The 14,794-nt window shown below is 47.3% G+C and overlaps 1 protein-coding gene across 5 annotated transcripts in view; it reads left to right on the top strand.

Annotated features, from left to right (window-relative positions):
- Kiaa1549l (KIAA1549 like) overlaps positions 1 to 14,783 on the top strand; it is a 274,999-nt gene extending 260,216 nt beyond the window's left edge. For all 5 annotated transcript variants that reach the window (XM_029536392.1, XM_021192931.2, XM_029536391.1 and 2 more), the window contains 4 exons: positions 3,803 to 3,900; positions 5,593 to 5,741; positions 7,416 to 7,567; positions 11,448 to 14,783. In XM_029536392.1, coding sequence (XP_029392252.1) covers positions 3,803 to 3,900; positions 5,593 to 5,741; positions 7,416 to 7,567; positions 11,448 to 11,729 — 681 coding nt within the window. In that variant the 3' untranslated portion in view covers positions 11,730 to 14,783. The remainder of the gene's footprint in view (positions 1 to 3,802; positions 3,901 to 5,592; positions 5,742 to 7,415; positions 7,568 to 11,447) is intronic.
- The last annotated feature ends 11 nt before the right edge of the window (positions 14,784 to 14,794 follow it).

Here is a 14,794-nt window from a genome sequence, read left to right as displayed (position 1 = left end):
CACACACACACACACACACACACACACACACACACACCTAAGTCATGATGCACTACCACAAGACCAATGCAATTGGGCCAACCAACCATATTCTGAAGCATCTCAATCTCCGAGTCAAAGTATAAAAAGGAAAAAAAACTTTTCTCGGATGATAAGTAGATTCTCTCGGGTAGTTATAGTAAAGTGAGGCTGACTGGTGCAGCTCCTAGTGAGGACAGCTTAGCTTTGGCCTATGGGTCTACCTTCTCCTGCTAATACAAAGCCCAGGAACCCCAAGCCTGCTCTGACTAGGAAGCTCCTATCCACCCTTTATTGCTATAGTGCTGCCCTTGAGGTTTATGTACCCAGCTGTCTCCTTCTTGGTAGATGCATGCTCATAAGCGGTCCCTGTATGTCTGTGCTCACTCCACAGAGATTGCTAGGGAAGATGGCTTCCTCTGATCCTTCACCCCTAATGCAGGTGGGCCTGAAATACCACCTTCAGTCTTTTCACATTACCATCAGGTGTCTGGGACTAAAGATTTCCCTATTTAATTACACAAAGCCTCTTTCAGCTGTGGAGATCTGAAACCCATTTATAAAGGCTGCCTTCACTTCTGAGTCTCCAGCTTTTCCTGTCCAGAGGAAAACCCCTAAATCCAAAAGATGTAGTCTTGAATGCCAAACTGAGCACAAGCTTAGTTATGGAATTAGGAACTTGGGTGCCATCAATAGTTTTGAATAATAGCTTCTAGTAGCAAAGGAGGAAGTGGGTCCCCACCATATAAGACCTAATAAATGCTGGACCCAGAAATAAAAAATGCATGGACCCAGGAAGGGGACTGTGATGGAAGACAGGGCACATAGAACCTCTGCAACTACGCAGAGGGAAATGTAGGAAGATTTTCTTAGCCCGTGCACACATGGCAATGGCCACCTCTCTGCTGTTTATGTGACTACCAAAGTTCTAAGGACATAGCCCAAGAGTGTGGGGTCTGTTCTCCTAGGTAGTTGTGTGCTTTATGCCTGAAAATGCCTACCAATAAAGGGGACTCCTTTACTGCTCAACAGAAGTTCAGACTTTTTAGTGATTAACTATTAGACAGGCAATATAGGAAGCTTTTCTTGGCTGGCGAGCTATGCTGGGTCCAGAATAGGCCTCCCAGGAACCAGAGATAAAAATAGATGTCTGCCCTGTTTGCTGAATAGCATCAGAGACCAGAAGAGGCAGAGGGGTTGCTAACCCCTTTATTTGGGGAAGGGAACACTTCACTTGTAGAACTGTTGAGAATCGTGGAAGGCACGGCTGGGAAGACATCCAGGACAAAGGTTTTCAATCCGTCCACAAAACTCGGAGTTCCAGGAAGCTCAACCGAGGAGTTGTGAAATAAGGGACCGGTCACATCAGATAAGCTGCCTTTGTGTACATCTTAAGGTCTGTCAAAATGGTTTCGCAGATGTGTGAAGATGGCCCAGTGGATAGAGCACTTGCTGGGTTCAGTGGGAGACTCTACCTAATAAATAAATAGATAAAGTGGGAGCAATGTTGAGGTCACTCAACAGCATTCTCCACTTCTGCCCTTGGGCACCTAGACTTACATGTCAGGCCTGTTCATCCTCTAACTCTGCATCTTTTCTTCTCACATTTTCAATTTCCTTCCTTCCTTCCTTCCTTCCTTCCTTCCTTTCTTTTTTTTCTGCAGTTCATTTTTACTAAGTTCCTCAGATCTATCTCCAAGATTCTTAATTCTCTGTGTATTAGTTCTTAATGCACACTTTAATTCCCTGACAACTGAGAGATTTATCTCATGAACCCTGTTTTACATCTGAAGGTTGTTTTTTGAGTATGCTCTATCATTCCTAGTGACAACCCAATTTTGTCAGTTAATACTTTTTAAAAATGTATCTTTATTTTAAATTACGTGATATGGGTTATGTGAGAACATGAATTTGTTATACATGTGAGTGCAATTCCCATAGGGCCAGAAAAGGGTGTTAGAGCTGAAGTAACAGGCAGCTATGAGCTGCCTGATATGGGTCCTGGGAATTTCACTTGGAGCCTATGAATAGTGTGTGCTCCTAACCACTGAACCATCAGCCCGGGTCAAGTAACGCTTTAAAACCAGTTGTTACAATGTTATTTTTTTATTTTATGTCTGGACAGCTGACACTTGAAAGTGTTTAAAGATCTGTGTCTGCTTCTTTGGTACTGACTTTCATTCTACCCTTCTGGTATACTTCATAAGCTCCAGATTGTAGTACAAGTTCGTATTTAATTTTTAATTGTGCTAATCGTGTGAGCCTACTTTGGGGAAACTCCGCTCCAAAGAGAACTTCCAGGTGTTTCCATCTAGACCTTGGAACCTCACCAGTTCCACTCCCAAGGAGAGGCCAAGGCCTGCCAGGCACAGCTGCCTCCGCTTGCCCGTACAGAGGCCAGGCACAGCTATCTCCGCCTGCCTGTGCAGAGGCCTGATCTCATAAGGACTTAGGCTGCCCCACTTGTCTTCTTGGCAGCCCCATCTTTTACATTTGCTTCCTGCTCACTGTTTCCACATCTGGTGTCAGCTCGCAGTTTTGTTTTAGTTTGCTGAGATGCAGGGGAGGGAGGAAACCAGGGTTGTCCTCCGAGATTTCCCTTATTACAGCTCTTGATTTTCAGGGTGCATTTAAAAAGTGTGTTTTCTCTACGGCCTCACTGCTATTACATGGGTAGGTCGTTTGCTTGTACTGCTGGAGACAGGTGGGAGACCTCTTTCAGCTCGAGGAATCCTGTTCATGCCCTACCCTGGCTGCAGCATTTTATCCCAAAGCTTTGGGGTTTACAGGCCCGGCTTCATGTTCTGTGAGAGTCCTGCTGGCAAGCACGCTGCCCTAAAAAGACAATTTGAGCTTTGTCTACACTAAGAGCATCTCTAGATTTTTCTCTCACTACAGTAGGCCTTGGCCTGACCCTCTCTGATCCTGTCTGTCTTGCCCCTCACATGTGGATTAAAGTCCTTGCTTTGGTGATAGTGCCCATCCCTTATCTGGGAAAGGTGCCTTTGTAAGTTGCAGAGTCTGTGCGTGCACACACCCTTGCCAGTCTTCTCAGTAGCTCTCAGCACAGCATCAATGTCTCCACTTCAAAAGGGGACACTGAAGTCCACAGAAGTCACCGGACTCACCTGGGAATATAAAGTCCCTTCACCAGATCCTCTTGCCCCCCAAATCCATTCCTTCCCCACATTAAGCCTGTGTTCCATGACAAAGGAAGCCACCTCCAATGAGTCATTCATTCCTCTTCCACTCTATCATTTATTGATCTTCTCGTATGTATGGGGCACTATTCCAGGCATGGAATTACTGACAACAGAATCTTGCCCTTAAAACCTCAGATTACAGTCTAGCTGGTGACAGATAATAAATAAGCAAGCAGCCATATAATTTAACCAGAGAGTAGTTATTTCCTTAGACAGATCAAAAAGGCTTCTAAGGGACTGTGGGACAGGATGAACGGTATAAAAGAAGGAGGTACGAGCAGAACCAGGAGAAACTCCTGTAGTACGGGGAAGCCACCAGGGCCGATACTGTGTTTTGTGTTGTGTCCGGAGGAGGGTGTGTTCTAAGGCTGCTGTGGAACTGCAGGGGTCCCTGCAAATCAGCCATGATTGGTAAGACTGTATGTGATGAGACCGGGGATGGCCTGAAGGAAGATCTAGGGAACTCCTATGAGGAAAGAAGGAGAGCCTGGCCCTTGGAGGTGTACTTCCTCCTCAAAGAAGCTATGTGCTGAGTGAATTGGGTTTTATCAACTCTCTCTAATTTGCTTGTCTCTTCACAGGCTTACAGGTTCTCCCAGCTTCCTGAAATGGTCATGGGCTCTCCCCCACCCCCTGTTCCTCCTCGAACAGGCCCTGTGGCCGTGGCTTCTCTCAGGCGGTAACGTGTTCCTTTCTTGGCTTTGTTTGGGATATTTGTAAAATACTTGACACCTCCCCCCACCCCCCCACCCCCACAGGGCTGTTGACTCTGGTGCACACTGCACAAGTAAACTCAAGTTTACTGCCCCTCTTCAAGGTGGTTCCCTGTGACTGGAACATAGAAGAATCATGAAGCAAGTAGAGACACCAGCACACTGAGCAATTTGCATGTCTTTCTAAATAGACAGTCCCCGAGACCCCACAGTCAAAAACACTGGAGGTTGATTGCCCTGTACCTTGATTGCCCATTGAAGATGGGCCTTGAAGATATGAAAATAGTAGGTGTGGCTTCTTCCTGTCATGATTGCATACCCACAATTCCCTTTGCTACTCACAGGGCGGTGTCTCGGGGACGAGGGAATAGGTCCGGGCACCCACTCCCAGCCCTGACTTTCAGAGAGAAAGGTTGGATTCACGCAACTCAGTACGAGGCATTTGCTAAGTCTTCTCTGTTTTTTTACTGATGCAGCCAGCACACATCTTTAATGAAGTGGGACAAGACATAGAAAACCCAGGAGCTCTGGGGAAGGAAGGACTAACTCTGATGCCCAAGGAGATGATGACCCTATCCTGGGGAATGCATAGGTCACTGTCCTGGCCCTGACCTACAGCATACTAGTCAGCCCATCTGTGGGCCACAGGCGTGGACTTTGTGGAGTTTTGCTTTGTTTTGTTTTGTTTTGTTTTTTAATAAGTGAGCTCCCCTAGAAAGAGATTTTGTTTTCAGCTCTGATGGTTCAGGGTCAAGCTGGCTTGTCATTGCCCCATGAGGCCAGTGGCAACCTGGTGGGTGGTAAGAAGCTGATCCGCCAAAGGCCTGCAGTGTGACTCCATGCAGATTGCCTTGCCTCTTGGGCCCCTGCTTTAGCCCCTTCTCTGTAAACTCTGTAGGATTTCTCAGGAAGGGCTCTCAGCAGTGTGTACACGGCACGTCCAGGAGCTTCCCTGAGAAGGGTCTTCTGAAACAGGACTGTGGGAGCAAACAGGCAGGGGAGGGGGGAGGAGAAATGAAGACACCCACACTGGCTATCCCACCCAGTGGTGTTGTCAGATCTCCGTAGCCTCCCTAAGGAGTGAAGGGGGCTGAGCTACTCCTGTTAGTTCCAGATCAGAGGTCCTTTGTGGCAGGTGTCTGATAGCTGTCATCCATCTACCCATTTCTTCTTCCAATCCCCCACCTCCACCTCCTGCACCATCCGCCATCCTCACCAACACGAGGATGTCACTCCCCTTCCCAGAGCATTAGGCCAGGAATACATGTTAGAAGCAAAGCTGTCCATCTCATTGGCTCCTGCTGATGTCATCAGTCCTATGACATGGCCTACCATCCCCAGCTAATACCCAGAACTAATTGCCTTTCTGCCTTTACATGGAAATTAAATATTCTACTATCCAGAACCATCCTTAGAGAACTAACCTCAAACAGGAGGAAAAAAAAAGAAAAAAAAAAAAAAAAAGCCACCCAACCCTACTGCTGCAGGTCTCCAAGCCTCCAGCCACTCTGACACCACCAGCGGTCCTTTTGCTAATTGGGGCAAATCAGACCCAGGACCTCATGAGGATGGGGCTAGAAGGCTTCAGGCTACTTCTAAGTGCAATGTGACTGTCCGATGCCTGAGGCATGCTCACACGGCCCCTCCACCCTGCCCAGGTCCACCTCAGACATCGGCAGCAAGACCCGGATGGCGGAGTCCACGGGACCTGAGCCCACCCAGTTGCATGACAGTGCCTCATTTGCCCAGGTGTCCAGAGGTCCTGTGTCGGTGACACAGTTGGATCAGTCGGCTTTAAATTACTCAGGTGAGCCAGAAGAGAAAGTTCCTTTCCCTGTGCTGAATCCTCCCAGTCTGCACAAACTGCCACCCTCAGGAACCAGAGCCACTGCACGCATGTCAGGGTCCTCTGACCTCACTGGCATCAACCAAAGGAGATACTGGTTTTTACTTTGAAAGAAAGGAAGGGAGGGAGGGAGGGATGGAGGGAGGGAGGGAAAGAGAGAGAGAGAGAGAGAGAGAGAGAGAGAGAGAGAAGGCTGAAACTAGGCAAAATACCTAGTTATGCGAAAGTCAAAGCAGTGTCACTATGTCGTATTTCAGGTTTCTGTTTATTTTACCTTTACAGCGCATACACATAGCCATCCTTCCCCAAGATGACCATCGTCCTCCGACTCTAAGTTTTAGATCTATGTGCCCTATGCAAAGATACATGCTGGTGCTGTGTGCATTTTAAATTCTCACAAATCATATGCTACACGCTTCTTCCTGCACCTTTTTTTTTTTCTGACTCAACAAGTTTGCAGGGCTTCTCCAGAAGGCTATATAAGCACAAGTTAGCCACTCACTCCACCTCCATGTTGGTGCCCTATGACATGATCTGCCACAGAGCATCCTTTTGATGGATAGAAGGGTCATTTCCAAGTTTTTTTGTTTTTGTTTTTGTTTTTGGTGTTGGAATTGGAGGTTTGCACATGTCCTAGTTTGTATGTAAACTGGTTAAATTTTTATTGTATTCATGTCATACCCTCATGGCTAAACCTGCCAGTACCAGTTGCCAACACTTATTAAACCGTGGTTTCCAGGAATTCCTCTGGTGGAATCCATTCTTTTTGATTGCTTTTGTTGAACCTTTAAAACCATAAGTTCTGCCAGGAAGACAGCACTGGTGTGCTCTCCTCTGGACAAGGTCAAGGCTATGGGGAGAAGATGAGGGAGTGGACGGAGGCTCCATAGAGGGAGTCAGACTTCAAAACCTAGAAAGCCGGTCTCAACCACAACACATGATGCCCGCCGTATTGACTAGGCAGGTGATAGGGGCTGAATGAGGCCCCCTACTTCCTCCACAATGACCTGTTCGCTTGCATCCCCTAATCTGGACCAGTGTCAGAGTCCTACCTAGGTTTCCAGCCTCCTGAGCTAGAGTCCATGCAGGCTCAGTGTGATGGGTGCCAGCTGGACTCTCGACGTCCTCTTCGAGGATGGGAGGGTAGGAAAGGGGAGGCACTGCTAACACTGTAAAGCATCTCATGAAATGGGAAAAAAAGGTGGATGCAGACCCCACCCCCTACAAAGAACACAGCCTGGGCCTTAGCCCCACTTGGCCTCTATACCAAATACCCTGAGTAGAGAGCCACCTGCTCCCCTTGGCAGTCACAGTAACCTTGGAAGAGCTCCAGTAAGGAGAGCCAGGTATCCTCCACCTCAGCTGCCCTCCCTGCCGATGCCTTATCTAGAATCTCAGCACTCTGCCCTACATTTGATGGAGTCCCTATAGCCTGAGTCTCCTCTGCCTTATATGGAGCTGTGTCAGAATTATAGCCCAGAGCATGCATCTCATGCCAGTCCTGATTCACCGAGACTTTGGTCCCACCAGGCAGCCAGGTCATCTGTGAAATGGAGTTTATTCGGTTCTGGTTGGGTCAGGGTCTGGATGCAGAGTCCAGCTTCTCCTGATCTCACACCCACTTCCTCTGTGCAGGTAACACGGTGCCAGCGGTGTTTGCCATCCCAGCTGCCAACAGACCCGGCTTTACCGGCTACTTCATCCCAACACCACCCTCATCCTACAGGAGCCAGGCCTGGATGTCCTATGCAGGAGAGAATGAGCTCCCGAGCCAGTGGGCTGATTCGGTGAGACCCTGGCTGATGCTCTCATAAAACTTCCCTTGTTAGGCACACCTCAGGGAGAAAGTGAGATGAAAGACAAAGACCAGTGTCTGGTTCTCTCAGGACCCTCTCACCATGCTGGTGGGTGAAGTGAGTAGTTTTAAAGGAGGTGGAGTGGTAAGGCATGTGACCTCCAATGGAGGAATCTGAAACTTGTCTTCTAGCATATCTTCTAGCATACATCCAACCTCTTCTTAGCAGGGTGGCTTTAACCAGGTAAGTTTTATAGTAATAACTACTATCTGTTTAGTATTTGTTGTGTGTATATGCCAGACTCCATGTTAGATGTTTCATTAAACTGTCATATTTAATCTTCACAACAGTTTGATCAAGAGAGTTTTATGCTCCCCATGGCTTCTCCCATTTTGCAGATAAGGAAACTAAGGCTTAGTCATGTGATATAATGCCTAAGGCCACACATCTAGAAAAAAGCGAGAACCAGAGTTATAATTCATATTTTTCAAACACTTTGAAGTGTTTATTAACTTGTTTCTTTCAGCTGTCACATTCTATAAAAGTTTAGATCAAATGTCAGCAAGCAAAGCCTCAGGAACCCTGAAACCACTGTATGGTAGATCCCAAGACTTCCTCCTTGACTTCTACCCGATCCTTTGTTTATCCTGGTCATTTGACGTCTCCCTTCAATCCACGCAGGAATGTGACACAGGAATTCCCTTCAATCCATATAGGAATGTGATAACTGCCTTTGGCGTTACCAGACATGCCAATGCAAAAAATGATAATAATAAAAATAGCAGAGCCACCTATGATATCCTTAGTGGGTTGTCTGGTCCCTAAGTAAGCTCACCTGATATAGAATGGGAAGGCTACTCCCCAAGAAGAACCTGAACTTTCCTGCACTCTTTGGTCACTTTCAGCATTGGTGGCTGCCTTTGGAATAAATTCCTAGCATTGGGAAACACCTTGACACTGAACTCTGGCAATATCTTTGTCCAAAGCCCTGTGGTCACTATACCCTGCAGCAGGAAGTTACACTGAGTTTTAACAACAACATCAGTGGTGCTCCTATGTGTATAATCCTTCCTGTTGACCAAAGCTTGCATCTTTGGTTTCTAAAATATAAAAATCCTTGCCACATTGCATACAGAGTACTTCTGAAATGAATGTGCTCTATTCTTCCTCCCACTTCTAAAAGATTTCAGAACCTTCCCAAACATCACCACTAGCTGAAGATCAAGTTCAAATACATGAGCTTGTGAAATGTAGTTTACATTCAGAATCACAACAAAGACTTATCAGGAGCTTGTGTGTGATCGATTGGTGATGTCTGTCAAGGAGTAGTATTTGCTGCCCTGGATTCTGGCCAGCACAGCATAATGGTGCTAGCCTACAAAGAGTCTATTTCCTCATCTCCTCCATTCCTGAGACCACCCCAGTTGGGCTGTCCCTTGCTGATTCTAGCCACTAGCATGAAGGCTTGATGCCACAGAGGGGGTTGTGTATTGACTCTCTCTACTTTGGTTCATGCAGTTAGCTAAGTGTGAAATGTAGCAGCTTCCTCCTAACACATTTGGCACCTACTGACCATCCTCCAGTGATTTCCGAACTGTGCCCAGAATTCCAGGCTCTGGGAGAATTATACTAGGCAGAATTATGAGCATGGGACAAGCAGAGCGAAAGTGGGGGTGGAAGGAGCCTGCCTTCACAACACTGATGGCCTGAGACAGGTGGTGATGGCCCCAGGAGGAATGTCCACCACACCAGAGAAACTGCGTGGAAACACTTGACTGGTGTCAGGCTGGAAAAATTCTCAGAAAGAATGGAAACTTGGGCCATAATCTCAAAGGCTTCTTGTATTCTGACCTTGGTTCTTGGTCAGCTCCTGTCACTCATATATTCTTAGCTCTTGTGGCTGGATAAGCAGGACAGTCCAAATCTGGGCTTCCTCCATAGTACAGGGGAAGCCTTCCAGTCTTTGTGTGTAGAGGCAATAGCAGCTTTTTGACCCACTCACCTCCCTTTTAATTTACAAAGTCCTGTGGTGAAATTTAAACCCCAAACTCAAACTTAAGGCATCAATCCAATTACTTCCCTTGAGTGGGTCCTCCTGCCTCACCTGGACCACTGAGGCAGCCTCAGAGACCATTTCTTCCAGATCCACCCAGACTTTGCTGAAGTTGGCTTCTCCTCTGCTGACACCCATGAAGGGTTACCAGCCCATGGTCTCAGAATCCTACCCTCTCGAGGGACCATCAGAGTAGCCACAATCCTGCCGTGTACCCACCCCCATCCCAAATGTCTGAAGGTTTGTGTCCCTCTACCTGACTCTTGTTCCAAAATCGGCACTGGTACAGTGATGGCTTTCGTAGGTAGGCTTTGGGTAGGTGTTTGGTTTGTGAGGGTGAGACACTTGCAAATAGGATTAATGTTCTTATAGAAGGAGCCTCCACACAGGTGCCCTGCTGTTTCAGTCATGTGGGTGACAGGAAAAGGCAGGAGTTAAGAAAGGAGCCTCTCACCAGACACTGGAGTCCCCGGCTTTCATAAGTATAAGGAATAACTGTCTGTTCTTCATAAGCTCCCTAGCCAGTGATATTTTGTTACGGTAGCCTGAAGAGATTTAGACAGCTATCCTGCTCCCTCCTCCCCAATGGCCGCAGATGAACATGTGTGTTAATGGAGAAGGAGGCCAGATGTGGTGGTGTGTGTCTGTAATCCCAGAAGTCAGGAGACAGGGCTGGAGGGACCACCAAGGCCAGCATGGTGCACAGAGAGTGGGCCTGTGCACACAATGCACGTGATGCCTGAGTGGGCATCAGGTCCACTACAGAGGCTCAGCCTTTACTTCTCACAAGTGTGTCCAAGACAATGGGTAGCCGGGTAGACGAGCATTCAGTTGCTTTTAGACAGGACGCTTTGGGGACACAATTCACCCAGCCCACCCCTCTATTCCCCTTTGCTCTTGCTCTCCCTCCTGTCTGGCCTTCCTGGAAATGTTGACCCCACACATTTTCTGTGCCTGCCCCACAGCACTGTGTTCTGCATGCCCCACTGCATCCTCCATGCTCAGTTCTCCAGCCTTCTAGGCAGCATCTGGGGATATAAAGGTCTCTGTGGACCAAACAGCATTCCACATGTGGTACTGTTTCTGGGGGCAAGACGCTTCTGGATTTGAAACTTTTCGTTTGCCTTACTCTTGGAGACTTCTATATAGTTAAGTAAAGAATGATGTGCCTTCACTTTCAATGAACAGACTTTATTTTATTTTTTTCAAGAATGTGATAGTGTACCCATATCGAAAACACTGTAGTGCACGAATTAATTCTCTGTGCTTGGAGTCAGGTACACCTGTGCAAAGCATGTCTTGGTGGCTTAGTGGCTGTTTCCTTAGATGGTCGTGTCCTTTGCTTCATTGTTCTCACCTATGTGACGAGGATAATGACACCTACCAGTAGACTGCTGCTTGCAGAATTAAATGAGATACTGTGTGAAAACCATTAGGGCTCAGTGGATATTAGCCATTGTTGTTAGTAAAAAAAAATTGCAACAGTTCCGATTACTCAGTTGTGCTTAAACTAAAAAGTAAGCCAGGGTCATTCAACTGTGAGCTCCAATATATTACTAATGTTTTCAGCTAAGTTGAAAGACATCTATTTAATTTATCCAGACAGCGTACTTATTGAATCCAAGGCTACTAGCTGTTTGCTAAAGAACCTAACTCCAAGTTTGGATAGTTATGGCTGCACGGTAGCCCGCGATTACAGTTCACCTCTAGACCTCTTTCCGTGACCTCTGTCACCTCCTGCTTCTGTTATTGAGTGTATCTTATGCCTTGAGCTTCCTCCTAACGTGAGTGCCTTCTCTCTCCCAACCTCTTGTGCAGGTCCCTCTTCCTGGGTACATCGAGGCCTACCCCCGGTCACGTTACCAACAGAGCTCCCCCTCCAGGCTCCCTCGCCAGTATAGCCAGCCAACCAACCTTCACCCCAGCCTAGAGCAGGCCCCTGTCCCCTCTGCAGCTGCCTCACAGCAAAGCCTGACAGAAAATGAGCCTCCGGACACTCCGCTGACCAACATCTCCACAGCAGCCCTTGTGAAGGCTATCCGAGAGGAAGTAGCCAAGTTGGCCAAGAAGCAGACAGACATGTTTGAGTTCCAGGTCTAAAGCCTCAACTCTGAGGGGATCTGCACTTGAAGGCTGTAAGGCAGCCAACAGGCTTTGGGCTCCTCTCCCCTAACGGTGGAGGCTCTGGATAATAAATAACAATAGACATGGTCTTTCTCACCCTCGGATTCTAAGAGCCAACAGTGGGGCTGCAGGAAAGCAGGAAACTTGTGAACAACTGGAGTCTGACTTCTGCAGCCCATTGTGGGTCAACAAGTCCCTAACAGGGACCCTGTGCTTGAAATTCTGTTGAGCTGAATGTCTGGACTGTGGGTGGAAAGTCCCCAAGGAGCCCTAGTCGTGAGAGGCACTAGCTAGCCTGCAGGTTCCTGTCCAATGTCCCATTTTCATAAGTCACCAGGAGGGAGAGAATGCTGCTCTGTCTTCAGTGACCTCTGCATGTTCTCTTTCTGTGTTAAAGGCAACACAGGAGTGTGATTAACCACCAGACTGTACTCTCGAGTTGAGCCATGACCACAATTGCTTTAAAAAATATCACCTCTAGTCTATAAGGGAGATACTGACTCTCAAGCCAAGAAACTTGATTCTCTTTGCTTTTAAAGGTTCATGTTCAAAGTCAAATGAATTGGATGGAAATCAGTTCCAATGGCTGTGCCTATAAATAGTCCTGACTCCTTTTCTCCCCCACCTGTTAATTAAAGGCCAAGAAAGAGCGGCAGTGAGCCAGAATGGCAGACTTGGGTTGAAGGGCTGTTTAAGAGGTGTTGTCATTTTGGAAATAGAGTCTCCTGCAAATCAGTATCCAAATGAAAGACAATCGGTGCTAAGAGGCTTGGGAGCCTACAGAAGAGAAGCAGTTGTTTGTGGAGGTTTTGCTTTGTCCATATTGAGGATGGCTTGAGAACCTGGCCATCCGGAGGGAACAATAGATGCATCAACTTTAACAAGATCTATCTCCTACCCAGTGGCGTGAGGCATGCACTGCCGAGTGGTACGAAGCAGACCATGACCAATTCCATTAGAAGTGGGAAAGGTGGATCCACGGTCTTCCCAAGCGGCAGTGTCTGTCCCTAGAAACCTCTGAATGTAGGAAATCTTACGTGAAATTAAGACATCTTTCTTAAAAGTCTGTGGAGTTCACCAGTTCTCCATGGTGGATGGACGCAGGAGGAAACTTGCTGAGCCGGCAAGGATGTTACCCTGGGGAGTAATGTCCCCTTCTCTCTCTCTCTCTCTCTCTCTCTCTCTCTCTCTCTCTCTCTCTCTCTCTCTCTCCCTGGTATGGAGCATCAGCTTGCAGAGTCCTGGGTGGAAACACTGCCTTGTAGCTGTGGGGTACCAGCCACAGATGACCCCTCTTGTACAAATAAAACCGATTTGGGGTACCAGAAGTAAAGGAAACCCTAAGTTTCCACCCTAGCTTTGGGAGCCATGTATGGTGTCAGTGGGTCAGTTTGGTGTGTATTGGGGAACATGGTCCTACCCCACCTTCACCCATGACCCATCTTGCTTCCGCTGTCCCCATGTCCCTCCTAACCCATCTATGCATTGTCTTCATGAGTTTCTTTGGTCTTTACTGAAGGAAGAGAGAGGGGAGGAGGATTGGAACTGATCAGAACAGGAGATTCAAACTGTCAAAGCACAGGACTTCCCCAAGGAGCCGTTTTTACTTCCCTATAGCAAACTGTCCTTTCTGGAATGTTCAGAGATGATAATGTCGTGGAATCCCCAGACAAGTCTCTTGTGGGGATGATGTTAGGTAGTGAGCGCCCTTTTAGTATGCTGGTTGATCTTTCATAGTCTTAGTCTTTTGTTACTTAATAAGAAATCAGCTATAAATAAAATGTATTTTTGTAATTTCCATGTGTATATATGGTATATTTCTACCAATGGCCAGTTATAGTCCAAATCCGAAATCAGCTTGCAGAACACTGTGGCCAGTGCAAGATTTTACTGATAGACTAACGCAATGCCTAAACCCAGCCACGCGGGCATTCGATGCACTTGAATGAACAAAGAGCCAAAGAAACTCAACCTTTTCATGCTAATGGTGTAAGACTGATATCGCCAGCTACATTGCTCCACTTTATCAATAACATCAGCTTTCCATCCATGTGGCGTATCAACACGGGACTTTGTGGATTTGGCAAATTCTTGGAATGTGAGAAAGAAATTTCTAGACCATAGAATATGTATGCTTCAGAAAGACAGTGTCTAAGCTTTGGGCTCCAGTAACTTCCAGAAAGATCATGAATCCAGAGTTAACAGTGGTATAGCTCCAGATTGCTAGGAAGATGAAGCCGCCGCTCACTGGAGTCTTGGCAGAACCTATGAAATGGGGTGATGATATTTTAATCGGGACAATTAAAATAGAGCATGGTAAATCAGCTGCCCTTTTCAGCTAGACACCATGGGTTCAAGAAGTCTATGCAAAGAAAACCTTAAATTAATGAAAACATTAATATGCTCATGTTCTACCATGATTAAAGCCTCCTGGGACTAAGATGTTGTTCCTCCCCTAAAGAGTCTTCTAATCATATAGAGGTAATAGGTCCCCAGATAGGAAACTGAGTTTAGATGGTTAAAATCACATGATATAAAAATGAGATGAGGTTCCACGGGAGCCCAGAGGAGGCAGCAGTGAGCTCAGATCATCATGACCTTCCAGACAGTCACAGAAGCCATAGAGGATCTCAATGGTTTGCAAGGAGGAAGGCAAACTCCAGACAAGTGGAGGGTCGAGCCCCAGCCTGCTGACTCATGCCCCAGCCTGCTGACTCATGCCCCAGCCTGCTGACTCATGCCCCAGCCTGCTGACTCATGCTCCAGCCTGCTGACTCATGCCCCAGCCTGCTGACTCATGCCCCAGCCTGCAGACTCATGCCCCAGCCTGCTGACTCATGCTCCAGCCTGCTGACTCATGCTCCAGCCTGCTGACTCATGCCCCAGCCTGCTGACTCATGCTCCAGCCTGCTGACTCATGCCCCCAGCCTGCTGACTCATGCCCCAGCCTGCTCTCCATTTCACCACGCTGCCTGTACACTTGTTGGGGACACATTTCTTTAACTGTGCCCAGAAATTTAAAAAAAAAAAAAATAGGTAGG

Source organism: Mus pahari, chromosome 3 (assembly GCF_900095145.1).
Source record: "Mus pahari chromosome 3, PAHARI_EIJ_v1.1, whole genome shotgun sequence".
NCBI classification, from domain to species: domain Eukaryota; kingdom Metazoa; phylum Chordata; class Mammalia; order Rodentia; family Muridae; genus Mus; species Mus pahari.
The sequence above is the reverse complement of the archived record's forward strand: the minus strand, read 5'-3'. Positions and strand labels throughout refer to the sequence as shown.